The sequence below is a fragment of the Myxine glutinosa genome, chromosome 7 (assembly GCF_964187855.1).
Source record: "Myxine glutinosa chromosome 7, kmMyxGlut1.1, whole genome shotgun sequence".
Classification (NCBI taxonomy): Eukaryota; Metazoa; Chordata; class Myxini; order Myxiniformes; family Myxinidae; genus Myxine; species Myxine glutinosa.
This window is the reverse complement of record NC_136267.1, coordinates 161595714-161614106: the sequence shown is the minus strand read 5'-3', so window position 1 is coordinate 161614106 and position 18393 is coordinate 161595714. Positions and strand designations below refer to the sequence as shown.

At 40.4% G+C, this 18393-nt stretch overlaps 1 protein-coding gene across 1 annotated transcript in view; it reads left to right on the top strand.

The window, feature by feature from the left end:
* The window catches only part of LOC137431787 (protein-cysteine N-palmitoyltransferase HHAT-like protein), a 264417-nt gene that overhangs the window by 224303 nt on the left and 21721 nt on the right, over positions 1 to 18393 (top strand). The window contains 2 exon segments of the mRNA XM_078782469.1: positions 14176 to 14377; positions 17675 to 17819. Of these exon segments, the coding sequence (XP_078638595.1) occupies positions 14176 to 14377; positions 17675 to 17819 (347 nt within the window).

Genomic DNA, 18393 nt, shown 5'->3' with positions numbered 1-18393 from the left:
CGTGCATGACATTACAACATGTTAGAACAGGTCATTGAAAGGATCAGACCGTGCATGACATCATAACATGTTAGATTCGGTCATTGAAAGGATCAGAGGGTGCATGACATTATAACATGTTGGATTAGGTCATTGAAAGGCTCAGACCGTGCATGACATTATAACATGTTAGATCAGGTCATTGAAAGGGTCAGACCGTGCATGACATTATAACCTGTTAGATCAGGTCATTGAAAGGGTCAGACCATGCATGACATTATAACATGTTAGATTCGGTCATTGAAAGGATCAGAGCGTGCATGACATTATAACATGTTGGATTAGGTCATTGAAAGGATCAGACCGTGCATGACATTATAATATGTTGGATTGGGTCATTGAAAGGATCAGACCGTACATGACATTATAACATGTTAGATTAGGTCATTGAAAGGATCAGACCGTGCATGACATTATAACATGTTGGATTAGGTCATTGAAAGGATCAGACCGTGGATGACATTATATCATGTTGATTAGGTCATTGAAAGGATCAGACCGTGCATGACATTATAACATGTTAGATTCGGTCATTGAAAGGATAAGACCGTGCATGACATTATAACATGTTGGATTAGGTCATTGAAAGGATCAGACCGTGGATGACATTATATCATGTTAGATTAGGTCATTGAAAGGATCAGACCGTGCATGACATTATATCATGTTAGATTAGGTCATTGAAAGGATCAGACCGTGCATGACATTATAACATGTTAGATTAGGTCATTGAAAGGATCAGACCATGCATTACATTATAACATGTTAGATCAGGTCATTGAAAGGATCAGACCGTGCATGGCATTATAACATGTTAGATTAGGTCATTGAAAGGATCAGACCGTGCATGACATTATAACAAGTTAGATTATGTCATTGAAAGGCTCAGACCGTGCATGACATTATAACATGTTAGATTAGGTCATTGAAAGGATCAGACCGTGCATGACATTATAACATGTTAGATTAGGTCATTGAAAGGATCAGACCATGCATTACATTATAACATGTTGGATTAGGTCATTGAAAGGCTCAGACCGTGCATGACATAACATGTTAGATTAGGTCATTGAAAGGATCAGACCGTGCATGACATTATAACATGTTAGATCAGGTCATTGAAAGGATCAGACCGTGCATGACATTATAACATGTTAGATTAGGTCATTGAAAGGATCAGACCGTGCATGACATTATAACATGTTAGATTCGGTCATTGAAAGGATCAGACCATGCATGACATTATAACATGTTGGATTAGGTCATTGAAAGGATCAGACCGTGGATGACATTATATCATGTTGATTAGGTCATTGAAAGGATCAGACCATGCATGACATTATAACATGTTAGATCAGGTCATTGAAAGGGTCAGACCGTGCATGACATCATAACATGTTAGATTCGGTCATTGAAAGGATCAGAGGGTGCATGACATTATAACATGTTGGATTAGGTAATTGAAAGGCTCAGACCGTGCATGACATTATAACATGTTAGATCAGGTCATTGAAAGGGTCAGACCATGCATGACATTATAACATGTTAGATTCGGTCATTGAAAGGATCAGAGCGTGCATGACATTATAACATGTTGGATTAGGTCATTGAAAGGATCAGACCGAGCATGACATTATAACATGTTGGATTAGGTCATTGAAAGGATCAGACCGTACATGACATTATAACATGTTAGATTAGGTCATTGAAAGGATCAGACCGTGCATGACATTATAACATGTTGGATTAGGTCATTGAAAGGATCAGACCGTGGATGACATTATATCATGTTGATTAGGTCATTGAAAGGATCAGACCGTGCATGACATTATAACATGTTAGATTCGGTCATTGAAAGGATCAGACCGTGCATGACATTATAACATGTTGGATTAGGTCATTGAAAGGATCAGACCGTGGATGACATTATATCATGTTAGATTAGGTCATTGAAAGGATCAGACCATGCATGACATTATAACATGTTAGATTAGGTCATTGAAAGGATCAGACCGTGCATGGCATTATGACATGTTAGATTAGGTCATTGAAAGGCTCAGACCGTGCATGACATTATAACATGTTAGTTTAGGTCATTGAAAGGATCAGACCACGCATGACATTATAACATGTTAGTTTAGGTCATTGAAAGGCTCAGACCGTGCATGACATAACATGTTAGTTTAGGTCATTGAAAGGATCAGACCGTGCATGACATTATAACATGTTAGATTAGGTCATTGAAAGGTTCAGACCGTGCATGACATTATAATATGTGAGATCAGGTCATTGAAAGGTTCAGACCGTGCATGACATTATAACATGTCAGATCAGGTCATTGAAAGGTTCAGACCGTGCATGACATTATAACATGTTAGTTTAGGTCATTGAAAGGCTCAGACCGTGCATGACATTATAACATGTTAGATTCAGCCATTGAAAGGATCAGACCGTGCATGACATTATAACATGTTAGATTAGGTCATTGAATGGACCAGACCATGCATGACATTATAACATGTTAGATTAGGTCATTGAAAGGATCACACCGTGCATAACATTATAACATGTTAGATTAGGTCATTGAAAGGCTCAGACCATACATGACATTATAACATGGTAGATTCGTTCATTGAAAGGATCAGACCGTGCATGACATTATAACATGTTAGATTAGGTCATTGAAAGGATCAGACCGTGCATGACATTATAACATGTTAGATTCAGCCATTGAAAGGATCAGACCGTGCATGACATTATAACATGTTAGATTAGGTCATTGAAAGGGTGAGACCGTGCATGACATTATAACATGTTCGATTCAGCCATTGAAAGGATCAGACCGTGCATGACATTATAACATGTTAGATGAGGTCATTGAATGGACAAGACCATGCATGACATTATAACATGTTAGATCAGGTCATTGAAAGGGTCAGGCCGTGCATGACATTACAACATGTTAGATCAGGTCATTGAAAGGATCAGACCGTGCTTGACATTATAACATGTTAGATTAGGTCATTGAAAGGATCAGACCATGCATGACATTATAACATGTTCGATCAGGTCATTGAAAGGATCAGACCGTGCATGACATTATAACATGTTAGATCAGGTCATTGAAATGATCAGACCGTGCATGACATTATAACATGTTAGATCAGGTCATTGAAAGGGTCAGACCGTGCATGACATTATAACATGTTAGATCAGGTCATTGAAAGGGTCAGACCGTGCATGACATTATAACATGTTAGATCAGGTCATTGAAAGGGTCAGGCCGTGCATGACATTATAACATGTTAGATTCGGCCATTGAAAGGATCAGAGCGTGCATGACATGATAACATGTTGGATTAGGTCATTGAAAGGATCATACCGTGCATGACATTATAACATGTTGGATTAGGTCATTGAAACGATCAGACCGTACATGACATTATAACATGTTAGATTAGGTCATTGAAAGGATCAGACCGTGCATGACATTATAACATGTTAGATTAGGTCATTGAAAGGATCAGACCGTGCATGACATTATAACATGTTGGATTAGGTCATTGAAAGGATCAGAACGTGCATGACATTATATCATGTTAGATTAGGTCATTGAAAGGATCAAACCGTGCATGACATTATAACATGTAAGATTAGGTCATTGAAAGGATCAGGCCGTGCATGACATTATGACATGTTAGATCAGGTCATTGAAAGGATCAGACTGTGCATGACATTATAACATGTTAGTTCAGGTCATTGAAAGGATCAGACCGTGCATGACATTATAACATGTTAGATCAGGTCATTGAAAGGATCAGACTGTGCATGACATTATAACATGTTAGATTAGGTCATTGAAAGGATCAGACCGTGCATGACATTATAACATGTTAGATTAGGTCATTGAAAGGATCAGACCGTGCATGACATTATGACATGTTGGATTTGGTCATTGAAAGGATCAGACCGTGCATGACATCATAACATGTTAGATTAGGTCATTGAAAGGCTCAGACCGTGCCTGACATTATAACATGTTAGATTCGGTCATTGAAAGGATCAGACCATGCATGACATAACATGTTAGATTAGGTCATTGAAAGGCTCAGACCGTGCATGACATTATAACATGTTAGATCAGGTCATTAAAAGGGTCAGACCGTGCATGACATTACAACATGTTAGAACAGGTCATTGAAAGGATCAGACCGTGCATGACATTATAACATGTTCGATTAGGTCATTGAAAGCATCAGACCGTGGATGACATTATATCATGTTGATTAGGTCATTGAAAGGATCAGACCATGCATGACATTATAACATGTTAGATCAGGTCATTGAAAGGGTCAGACCGTGCATGGCATTACAACATGTTAGAACAGGTCATTGAAAGGATCAGACCGTGCATGACATCATAACATGTTAGATTCGGTCATTGAAAGGATCAGAGGGTGCATGACATTATAACATGTTGGATTAGGTCATTGAAAGGCTCAGACCGTGCATGACATTATAACATGTTAGATCAGGTCATTGAAAGGGTCAGACCGTGCATGACATTATAACCTGTTAGATCAGGTCATTGAAAGGGTCAGACCATGCATGACATTATAACATGTTAGATTCGGTCATTGAAAGGATCAGAGCGTGCATGACATTATAACATGTTGGATTAGGTCATTGAAAGGATCAGACCGTGCATGACATTATAATATGTTGGATTGGGTCATTGAAAGGATCAGACCGTACATGACATTATAACATGTTAGATTAGGTCATTGAAAGGATCAGACCGTGCATGACATTATAACATGTTGGATTAGGTCATTGAAAGGATCAGACCGTGGATGACATTATATCATGTTGATTAGGTCATTGAAAGGATCAGACCGTGCATGACATTATAACATGTTAGATTCGGTCATTGAAAGGATAAGACCGTGCATGACATTATAACATGTTGGATTAGGTCATTGAAAGGATCAGACCGTGGATGACATTATATCATGTTAGATTAGGTCATTGAAAGGATCAGACCGTGCATGACATTATATCATGTTAGATTAGGTCATTGAAAGGATCAGACCGTGCATGACATTATAACATGTTAGATTAGGTCATTGAAAGGATCAGACCATGCATTACATTATAACATGTTAGATCAGGTCATTGAAAGGATCAGACCGTGCATGGCATTATAACATGTTAGATTAGGTCATTGAAAGGATCAGACCGTGCATGACATTATAACAAGTTAGATTATGTCATTGAAAGGCTCAGACCGTGCATGACATTATAACATGTTAGATTAGGTCATTGAAAGGATCAGACCGTGCATGACATTATAACATGTTAGATTAGGTCATTGAAAGGATCAGACCATGCATTACATTATAACATGTTGGATTAGGTCATTGAAAGGCTCAGACCGTGCATGACATAACATGTTAGATTAGGTCATTGAAAGGATCAGACCGTGCATGACATTATAACATGTTAGATCAGGTCATTGAAAGGATCAGACCGTGCATGACATTATAACATGTTAGATTAGGTCATTGAAAGGATCAGACCGTGCATGACATTATAACATGTTAGATTCGGTCATTGAAAGGATCAGACCATGCATGACATTATAACATGTTGGATTAGGTCATTGAAAGGATCAGACCGTGGATGACATTATATCATGTTGATTAGGTCATTGAAAGGATCAGACCATGCATGACATTATAACATGTTAGATCAGGTCATTGAAAGGGTCAGACCGTGCATGACATCATAACATGTTAGATTCGGTCATTGAAAGGATCAGAGGGTGCATGACATTATAACATGTTGGATTAGGTAATTGAAAGGCTCAGACCGTGCATGACATTATAACATGTTAGATCAGGTCATTGAAAGGGTCAGACCATGCATGACATTATAACATGTTAGATTCGGTCATTGAAAGGATCAGAGCGTGCATGACATTATAACATGTTGGATTAGGTCATTGAAAGGATCAGACCGTGCATGACATTATAACATGTTGGATTAGGTCATTGAAAGGATCAGACCGTGCATGACATTATAACATGTTGGATTAGGTCATTGAAAGGATCAGACCGTGGATGACATTATATCATGTTGATTAGGTCATTGAAAGGATCAGACCGTGCATGACATTATAACATGTTAGATTCGGTCATTGAAAGGATCAGACCGTGCATGACATTATAACATGTTGGATTAGGTCATTGAAAGGATCAGACCATGGATGACATTATATCATGTTAGATTAGGTCATTGAAAGGATCAGACCATGCATGACATTATAACATGTTAGATTAGGTCATTGAAAGGATCAGACCGTGCATGGCATTATGACATGTTAGATTAGGTCATTGAAAGGATCAGACCGTGCATGACATTATAACATGTTAGATTAGGTCATTGAAAGGATCAGACCGTGCATGACATTATAACATGTTAGATTAGGTCATTGAAAGGATCAGACCGTGCATGACATTATAACATGTTAGATCAGGTCATTGAAAGGATCAGACCGTGCATGACATTATAACATGTTAGATTAGGTCATTGAAAGGGTCAGACCATGCATGACATTATAACATGTTAGATCAGGTCATTGAAAGGATCAGACCGTGCATGACATTATAATATGTTAGATTAGGTCATTGAAAGGGTCAGACCGTGCATGACATTATAACATGTTAGATCAGGTCATTGAAAGGATCAGACCGTGCATGGCATTATAACATGTTAGATTAGGTCATTGAAAGGATCAGACCGTGCATGACATTATAACAAGTTAGATTATGTCATTGAAAGGCTCAGACCGTGCATGACATTATAACATGTTAGATTAGGTCATTGAAAGGATCAGACCGTGCATGACATTATAACATGTTAGATTAGGTCATTGAAAGGATCAGACCATGCATTACATTATAACATGTTGGATTAGGTCATTGAAAGGCTCAGACCGTGCATGACATTATAACGTGTTAGATTAGGTCATTGAAAGGATCAGACCGTGCATGACATTATAACATGTTAGATAAGGTCATTGAAAGGATCAGACCGTGCATGACATTATAACATGTTAGATTCGGTCATTGAAAGGATCAGGCCGTGCCACACCATTCAAAATTCCCGATAGTAAAATCAGTGAGGCTGTCGGGGCGGGGGTGGGGTGGTGAGGGAGGTGGGGGCGGGAGGGAGGGGAGGTGGGGGCGGGAGGGAGGGGAGGTGGGGGCGGGAGGGAGGGGAGGTGGGGGTGGAAGGGGACGATGTGAAATATCGCAATTCACAAAATCCCTTGAGGAGTGGGAAGTATTGTTTTGTCATCTCACTAATATTATGCTATTATCATAAGTGTTGTCTTTACTTTTGTCATGAGAAGGAGCTTTAGAAAAATGCCACGAAAACTCCTTGGAAGAACTCCACGGAAACGGCAGGAAGAGTCGTGTTATTAACCCTTGTGGGATATATAGACCGCAGTTGATCTACGATCAGGAGCAATCGTCGACATGATAAACATAGACTCATGTCCGGATTCCTCCAAATATATTTAAGTTCAGTGTTAACTAGCATTAACGACTGTTTAAAAAGGTAATCAAACGTGTTTGTGGTTTATAATATTTTTTACTTCCTGTAGAGGCCGTTGCTCCCATGAAAACAGCACGATAAGCTATTTATACACGTTAACATGGCAGAAAAAAACCCCTTGGGGAGGTGGGATATTATTGGTACGAGTACCGACTGCAAAGCCGCAATGAGCCGGCGAAGCCAAAACCTCTTGCCACTATTTTACCCATCACCATGGCATCAGTAGGTTAGGTAGTTGGTAGTAGGTAGGTAGGTAGTTGGTAGTAGTTAGGTGTAGTAGGTACCGTACCTGGTAAGACTTGGTAAAAGAGAAGAGCAGACAGTCCTCCCCAATGGCAATACCTGCATACAATAAATGTCACAAGAAGCTTAAGGAAGTAACTATACCATGTGCTAGCTTAAGGCCTATTTTTAACTGGGCTTAACATACGTTTTCACAGTAACTGTGTAGTCTTCTTACTTCAGTCGCTGTCAGGCGCCAGGGCTGGTTCTCGGACTCTCCGGGCACGGCGGCTTCGTCCACCAGAAGAAGTTAGCTTGCAGTGATTAATTCGGTGAATTCCGTCTCAACTTCGGATATTTCCGGCCGTGAAAAACTATCCGTATTTCTAAACTAAATATGTAAACCGCTTATACAGTATTTCTGGCCGTGAAAAACTATCCCATACGGCCGCGAGATTTCTAAAAAATAATTCTTCGTCAATGTTAGAATATTTGACGCCGTTTTCACCGTCCGAAACGCGTAATAAGCTTTAAAAAAAATATTTTTCCAAATGCTCGAATCTCATTGGTTCTGGTGTTTGATGACGATTTTCGTTGAAGATAACGAGGTTGGTCTTAACGTATTTTAATTACTAATGAGAGGTTTCATTAGATTGTGAATCAAAGAACGACGGGTGAAACAAACTCCTATTGAACTTTTTCGCAATTGTTTTATGCAAACTTCCGCATCCGGTCGATGGCGCCCACCATTGAGCGCTTTCATTTTAGAAATATTTTTGCAAATGCCCGACTCTCATTGGGTCCGGTGTTTGGTGACGCGTTTTGTTGAAGATAACCAGGCCCGTGCGGGCCGATGTTGGTCGTAAATTATTTTATTAATACATCGGAGGTGCATAAGATTGTGAATCAAACGACGACGGGTGAAAGAAACTCCTAATGAACGTTTTAAATTTGTTATGCATACTTCCGCCTCCGCAAGATGGCTGCGCCCACTGCGCTTCGGATTCTCGAGCCAAGGCATAATCAGGTTTTCAACATAATACGTACTCGTTTATTGACAACACCGGCCTCGCCGGCTACTAGTACCGACTGCAAAGCCGCAATGAGCCGGCGAAGCCAAAACCTCTTGCCACTATTTTACCCATCACTATGGCATCAGTAGGTTAGGTAGTTGGTAGGTGTAGTAGGTACCGTACCTGGTAAGACTTGGTAAAAGAGAAGAGCAGACAGTCCTCCCCAATGGCAATACCTGCATACAATAAATGTCACAAGAAGCTTAAGGAAGTAACTATACGATATGCTAGCATATCGTATAGTTACTTCCTTAAGCTTCTTGTGACATTTATTGTATGCAGGTATTGCCATTGGGGAGGACTGTCTGCTCTTCTCTTTTACCAAGTCTTACCAGGTACGGTACCTACTACACCTACGTACTACCAACTACCTACCTACCTACTACCAACTACCTACCTACCTACTACCAACTACCTAACCTACTGATGCCATAGTGATGGGTAAAATAGTGGCAAGAGGCTTTGGCTTCGCCGGCTCATTGCGGCTTTGCAGTCGGTACTAGTAGCCGGCGAAGCCGGTGTTGTCAATAAACGAGTACGTATTATGTTGAAAACCTGATTATGCCTTGGTTCGAGAATCCGAAGCACAGTGGGCGCAGCCATCTTGCGGAGGCGGAAGTATGCATAACAAATTTAAAACGTTGATTAGGAGTTTCTTTCACCCGTCATCGTTTGATTCACAATCTTATGCACCTCCAATGTATTAATAAAATAATTTAAGACCAACATCAGCCCGCACGGGCCTGGTTATCTTCAACAAAACGCGTCACCAAACACCGGACCCAATGAGAGTTGAGCATTTGCAAAAATATTTCTAAAATGAAAGCGCTCAATGGTGGGCGCCATCGACCGGATGCGGAAGTTTGCATAAAACAATTGCGAAAAAGTTCAATAGGAGTTTGTTTCACCCGTCGTTCTTTGATTCACAATCTAATGAAACCTCTCATTAGTAATTAAAATACGTTAAGACCAACCTCGTTATCTTCAACGAAAATCGTCATCAAACACCAGAACCAATGAGATTCGAGCATTTGGAAAAAAATTTTTTTTTAAGCTTATTACACGTTTCGGACGGTGAAAACGGCGTCAAATATTCTAACATTGACGAAGAATTATTTTTTAGAAATCTCGCGGCCGTATGGGATAGTTTTTCATGGCCAGAAATACGGTATAAGCGGTTTACATATTTAGTTTAGAAATACGGATAGTTTTTCACGGCCGGAAATATCCGAAGTTGAGACGGAATTCACCGAATTAATCACTGCAAGCTAACTTCTTCTGGTGGACGAAGCCGCCGTGCCCGGAGAGTCAGAGAACCAGCCCTGGCGCCTGACAGCGACTGAAGTTAGAAGACTACACACTTACTGTGAAAACGTATGTTAAGCCCAGTTAAAATTTCTTAAAATAGGCCCTAAGCTAGCTTAGGGCCTATTTTAAGAAATTTTAACTGGGCTTAACATACGTTTTCACAGTAAGTGTGTAGTCTTCTAATTTCAGTCGCTGTCAGGCGCCAGGGCTGGTTCTCTGACTCTCCGGGCACGGCGGCTTCGTCCACCAGAAGAAGTTAGCTTGCAGTGATTAATTCGGTGAATTCCGTCTCAACTTCGGATATATCCGGCCGTGAAAAACTATCCGTATTTCTAAACTAAATATGTAAACCGCTTATACCGTATTTCTGGCCATGAAAAACTATCCCATACGGCCGCGAGATTTCTAAAAAATCATTCTTCGTCAATGTTAGAGTATTTGACGCCGTTTTCACCGTCCGAAACGCTTAATAAGCTTTAAAAAAAATATTTTTCCAAATGCTCGAATCTCATTGGTTCTGGTGTTTGATGACGATTTTCGTTGAAGATAACGAGGTTGGTCTTAACGTATTTTAATTACTAATGAGAGGTTTCATTAGATTGTGAATCAAAGAACGACGGGTGAAACAAACTCCTATTGAACTTTTTCGCAATTGTTTTATGCAAACTTCCGCATCCGGTCAATGGCGCCCACCATTGAGCGCTTTCATTTTAGAAATATTTTTGCAAATGCTCAACTCTCATTGGGTCCGGTGTTTGGTGACGCGTTTTGTTGAAGATAACCAGGCCCGTGCGGGCTGATGTTGGTCTTAAATTATTTTATTAATACAGTGGAGGTGCATAAGATTGTGAATCAAACGATGACGGGTGAAAGAAACTCCTAATGAACGTTTTAAATTTGTTATGCATACTTCCGCCTCCGCAAGATGGCTGCGCCCACTGTGCTTCGGATTCTCGAACCAAGGCATTATCAGGTTTTCAACATAATACGTACTCGTTTATTGACAACACCGGCTTCGCCGGCTACTAGTACCGACTGCAAAGCCGCAATGAGCTGGCGAAGCCAAAGCCTCTTGCCACTATTTTACCCATCACTATGGCATCAGTAGGTTAGGTAGTTGGTAGTAGGTAGGTAGGTAGTTGGTAGTACGTAGGTGTAGTAGGTACCGTACCTGGTAAGACTTGGTAAAAGAGAAGAGCAGACAGTCCTCCCCAATGGCAATACCTGCATACAATAAATGTCACAAGAAGCTTAAGGAAGTAACTTTACGATGTGCTAGCTTAAGGCCTATTTTTAACTGGGCTTAACATACGTTTTCACAGTAAGTGTGTAGTCTTCTAACTTCAGTCGCTGTCAGGCGCCAGGGCTGGTTCTCTGACTCTCCGGGCACGGCGGCTTCATCCACCAGAAGAAGTTAGCTTGCAGTGATTAATTCGGTGAATTCCGTCTCAACTTCGGATATTTCCGGCCGTGAAAAACTATCTGGCTTCCGGCTTTGCCGGCTATTAATATTGTTTTGTAATAACATTAATATTATGCTATTATTGTTAGTTTTGTTATTAGAAGCAGCAAAAACGCCACCATAAAGCTAATTTAACATGGATATACACCTCAACACGCATCTCCATTGGCGGCAATGGCGGGGAAAACCTGCTTGGGGGAGAAACCCCCATTGGGAGGAGGGGGGAATGAATGCGTTACAACCTTCATTGTGTAACCCTTAGTCATCCTGTCAAGTTTGGTTGAGATTGGATAAGTAACGACGGAATGTATCACGGTGAAAAAAAATCATCAGATAGACAGACACCAAATAGCATATTTTATTCTAATTCTTCACCATCGAGTGATAGTGCCGCCATGATAGTGCATGATAACCGCTATATAGCATAATATCTCAAAAAGTTGTGGATTTATTCAGATGAAACTTGGTGGACAGGTTGTGTGTGTGTGACAAGGACGAAATGATTCGATTTTGGTGAAAATCCGGATCCGGATACAATAATTTTTAAGTGAATCTTTACCATTGAGTGATAGGGCCAAAAACGATATATATCACGATATTTTAAAAACTTGTGGTCGACCAAACTTGGTGGATAAGTTGGGTAAGTGACAAGAACAAGACTATTCGATTTTGGTTCAGATCCAGATTCAGATCTGGCTATTAGTGAATACAACATGCATTTTAAGGCCATTTTCCCTGCTAGAGCGGGGGTTAGCCTTGCGGTCCCCATGACAATCTTCTCCATTTTGCCCTATTTTCTGCATCTCTCCTTGTTAACCCCCTTGCCCGCATTTCTTCTTCCACCATCTTTATCCAAGTCTTTCTCGGTCTTCCCCGTCCTCTACTTCCTTCTACATTCATTTCCATCACTCTTCTCAACCATTCACTTTCATCCTTCCTCAACACATGACCAAACCATCTAAACCTGTTCCTCTTCACAGCATCAATCACAGGCTCTATTCCCATCATCTTTCGCAATTCATCATTTGTCTTCCTCTCTCTCAACGATACTCCGCACATCCATCGAACCATTCGCATTTCCACCCTTTCCAGCCTTCGTTGCTGCTCTACGTTCATTACCCATGTCTCGCTCCCATAAATAATAACACTTCTCACACATGCAGCATACAGCTTTCCCTTCAGCTTCAGCGACACTGGTAAGTTGGGTAAGTGACAAGAACAAGACTATTCGATTTTGGTTCAGTTCCAGATTCAGATCTGGCTATTAGTGAATACAAAACGTAAACTGTTCAGCCTGGTTTATGCTCTCTATCGAATGCTGTTCTAGTTTAAAATCCTTTATTCTCGACTATACAAACCATACAACTACTACTACGACTACACTGCACCAGGATTTTTAAGCCTCCGCCGACCAAGTCGCCGGAGGCATTATGTTTTGGGTTGTCCGTCCGTCCGTCCGTCCATATGGGCTAAACCTCGATTTTCTCAGCAACCATATATCCGATTGAGACGAAACATTCAGGGTAGGAGTGACACCCATGCAGAATGTTTTGTATGATAATCGTGACATCATAGGTCACGTGGTATGGCAGCCATCTTGGATTAAAAGCAAATAATTAATAAAATATTCTCGGAAACTGCTGAATGGAAATATTTTTAAACTTGGCACATTGTCAAGTAATCCCAATGGGGGACAAAAGCATGATAATGATGACATCAGAGGTGAAGTGGTATACCAGGCAAAAATGTTTTAATCGAATTCCTTATTCTAAAAATCTGAAATTGCATGCACATGATCTATGACCCATTTGTATTGAAATATAAAATTTATGACATCATAGGTCACATGGTTTGGCAGCCATATTGGATTGAAGGAAAATATTAAATAATTATATCTCTGAAACCGCTCACCCTATCGATGCGAAATTTTACAAATATCATCTATCAGCACTGTTGCATATAGTTTGAAAATAATGATGTCATAGGTAACGTGGTTTGGCAGCCATCTTGGATAGAAAAACGAACCTTATCCGATCAACATAAAACTTCACAAACGTGATCTCCTACCCATACATATGCAGAGTGATGGCATCTTCCCATTGTGGGACTATGCGAAGGCATAGTGGTGACACAGTCGCATTGTTCTAGTTTTTTTTTTTTTTACTTTCTCTCCCTTGTAGATAAACTATTCAAGTTTCCAGCCTCAAAATACACTCTTTTTATCAACTCTAACCTGTGCAATATGGAAGTTTTGCCTTAAATAATTACGCACAAAACGCATTGAATTCTAATGAACACCAATATTGTTCATTACAACAGATTGTCCACTAATAATGCGACCAGTAACCCATTAAATACTCCCCAACACTGCATATAATTGCACATAAAATGACTTACACCCTTCAGGAAACACGTTTTCATTCAATCGTTTTTTTCCTGAACTTGCAGGTACATTTATAACTATGTGGGTGAGAGCCATACAGAGATATTCAAAGAACTTCGAGCGACCATCAGTACTTTTGCAGTGACCACCCTGTGGCTTGGTCCTTGCCCCACCGTGTGTCTCTGGTCAGCCTGCAACTGCTTCGGTCTCAATCTGGAGCTTTGGATACAGAGAATAGCATCCATCCCTTTCATCGCTAAATTTGAGGTGAGAGTATTTATGGTTGCCGAAGGGAGGCATTAACTGTTTAGTTTTCATGTCTGTGGTCTCTCACTGTTTGAAGATTTCTAAAATTATTTAATTTTACATATTTCATATTTTTGTTCTTCCAATTTTCAATTATTTAATTATTTCCAATTTCCGCATTTTTTTCTTCCAATTTTAAATTTTTTTATTTATTATTATTTAAAAAAAATTATAAAAGTTTATTTTTCTTTATTTTTTTTAATTTTCAATTACTTAAATATTTTTCAAAATATTTCAATTATCTAAATATTTTTCAATTTATTCAACCTTTTCCATTATTTAATTCTTCAATGACTTCATTGTTTGATTTTTTAATAACTTATTTTTTCTATTTTAATTTTTTTTCAATTTACTTTTCCAATTTTCAACTATTTAATTTCCCTTTTTCTTAAAATTATGGTTTCCGGAGGGAGGCATTAAGTTTTTATTCTTGGTGTCCGTGATGTCTCACTTTTTGGGAAAAAAAATACAGCACACTTATTTTCATTATGAGGCAGAAATTCAAGAGCTACCAATTTATTTATTTATTTATTTTGTATACAAGATCGAGGCTCGTGTAAGAGCTAACATTAATCACAAAAAGACAAACTGACACATAAAACATAAGATAAAGGGAGCGGTAGACTATGGGGAGAGAGAGGGAAGCACACAAGTACAACATTTGAGAGCAGGGACATCGGGAGATCTGTGGAAGGGAGAGGGCTTGGGGGGAGGAGACACAGGAAGTGGTGGGGGGGGGGGGGGGGGGGAATTGGCTAATATTACGAGCTACCAACCGGGAACCATCAGCGATCTACGATTGCAGCCCTATAGTGGTAAATGGGTTTACTTGTGTATGCAGGGATGGCAGTAGAAAATGACTGAGAATTGGGAGGAGAAAAAAAAATGGATTGGGAGAATGTGGATAATATAGAATAGTGTATGCAGAAGAGATGGTTTAGATCAATTTAAGTTTATCATAAACGTGACCTACCCGGGTGATTGAGCCTATATGGAGCATGTATATAAAGCAAGCTAGATGTTTGCACCATGTTGCAAAAAGCAATGCTACAGTGCATAAATATACAGATATTGATTCATATGTCATGTACCTGCCACCAACACTTCGTTCTATATTTTGGGAAATATCGGGTGTAATATTGTGCCAGTCTCACTTCAGATCAAGTGTAATTTAGACAGCATCTCAAAACGCGAAGCCCGTCAGCATCAGCTTAATATTCAAACAAAACTTGATGAAAACAACAGCTAGAAAAAAATAATTATGTTAATTTTATTAATCAGTGTTCTCCATATTCTCATCACATAGGTTTGTTGATAATTTTATGATAAAAGCTCAAATAGTAAAAACATGTTATGCCATGGACACACACGCGTGCACACACGCACACACACACACACACACATATACACATACACACACACACACACACACACACACACCTACACATGCACACACACCTCCACACGCACATACACACAAACACACACATATGCACACATACATACACACACACACACATATATGCAAGCACACACACACACACACACACCTACACCACACACACATGCATACACACACACACACACACACACACTCACACACACACATACACACGCTTACACACATACACACACACACATACACGCAAGCACACACACACACACACACACACACACACACACATACATACATACATACATACATACATACATACATACATACATACATACACACATACACCACACCCACATACACACATACATACACACATACATACACCACACACACATACATACTGTCGTGTGACTGCTCTCAGTTAATACTGGGAGAGTCACGGAAGGCAATCGAGCATTACTCCTGGGCGTAACCCATCGTCTATGCACAGCCGGGCGTAACCTGGGCATAACCGGGCCCACAAGTCCCACCAAGCCTCCTCAAGGCCAGGCTGCGTTCCACACACATCTCGAACGACGCGTTCCTTGATCTCAGCAGATGGCGCCCTGCAAGAGGAGGTCCACCAACGCTTGCGTCCTCCCACCCAGGTCCACCAAATATTTGCCCCCCTCTCTATCCAGGTCCAACAAATCTCTGGCCCTCCCATCTGGCAGCAAGGGGCCCACAAATCCCATAAGAGCTGTCTGAGATGTGAGAGCAACAAATTGAAAATTTATTGAAATGCTTTTACAGCTGCAAGTCGACTCATTCCAGGTATCAAGGTAGAGTCATAACCAATTATTGGAGCTAAAACCACCCTGGTTTAATCTCCTTGGTTGAAGTTGTGCATCGTACTGAACAAATACCTCATCATTTTTTAAATACCATCCTTCTACTGAAAAGTGAGAGTTTATGATTTATCACCTCAATGTTGTTTATATTTAAACATTTTACTTGCTCAAAAAAGCAATTGCTGTCAACTCCGGACTTTTTTAGCCATAATCTATATATAATGGGGCAAGTGTTTGTATGTATGTATGTATGCATGCTCTATACCCATTGATTGGACAGCGAGTCTGACGCCACCCACATTTGTAACTTGAAAAAAAATCATACATCCGCCATTTTGATGCTATGGCATAAACCTATTCGGAAGTGTCATATTCACAATCGCAATGCCCATCCATATTATATAAAGTTCCGTTCAGTGTAAAACAACCTATGCGACTGTTAAAAGGATCACACATATATCGAAAGGTTGGAGCCGATAGGCACCATTGGCCTTGTGAAGGCGGCAGTACGTATATGTCTCAGGCTTCAGGCCTCTGGTGTCAGAGGTGGCAGTGTAATTGGAATTAAATCCAAGCTATATGACCGCAATGTATTATATATAGCATATAAGCAGTACACATGTTTTTGCTTGATATATGTAACCCGGGTTAATTTTGTCTTCTGGAGCGACTGAGGCAGCGGTCTGTTGCCGATACACCACCCAACTAAAGGGATGTGTCAGAAAAACATGTTGGACAGTTGCAACAAGATCGTGTGTAGGGCAGATAATCTGCCAGTTACATTAAAGGTCGAATCAAGTTTTGCGTATGGCTTGGGAAGAGCTTGGGAAGAGTTCACGAGCTCTCCTGGCGTTTGCCAACCATCGGCATTCAGTATCACAAACCACCACCTCCACCATGATCCTTACTTTCCTTCGTCAGTGCACATCTTCCTCTTCCACAACCCTTCCCAATACTTTTCTTTTTACGCTTTGTTGTTCGATTTCCTTGCAGGAAACTTCTGTTGAAAATTTTCACCCTGTGGCCTTTTAGATGGAGAACATGACGCCCGAGTGGTCTCGGCGTGTCCGGGCGATGTTTGGTGCGGCAAATTACTGGAACATCATATTGTACAATGTGCTGTCCATCAACAGCGTTCCATTTGCAGAACTGACAGCCAGCAGACTATTCTACCATGGTAAGACCATGTTTTTGTTGGATTTGACAGTATAAACATGCAGGAAAACCACATGAAGAACCACCATGAGAGGCCATTTTTTTCCCCACAGAGCAGGGGTTGGCCTTTTTTGGGCACCGTGGTCCCCTTTTTGAAGCAATGTTTTACGGCCGGATGCCCTTCCTGCCACCAACCCTGTTGGTCGCCTTTTACAACAAACAGGGAATTACCAGTGAGCTGGTACTCAATTTGCCGACCTCGGAAGGATGACAGGCTGAGTCAACCCCCCTGGTGTTAATTCAGCGATCAACCGGGATTCAAACCCAGGATCCTAGGATCCCAAGCCGGCACCCTAACCGCTCATGGTAATGGTAATTTTAATGTTGATAGTAATGTTCTCCTTGTTTCCCACGGCAGTGAGCCTACCCTGGTCAATGTCCCGTAGATTTAAATCGTTATGGCATACAATGGAATGGCTTACCATTTCCGGACAGAACGAGCGCATTAAAGTCCACTACCTAGAAGCAGAAAGATAGTCCGTTTTACATTCACATGCTCCAAAAACAGTCCTATTTAAATAGTAATACAAAAAAAC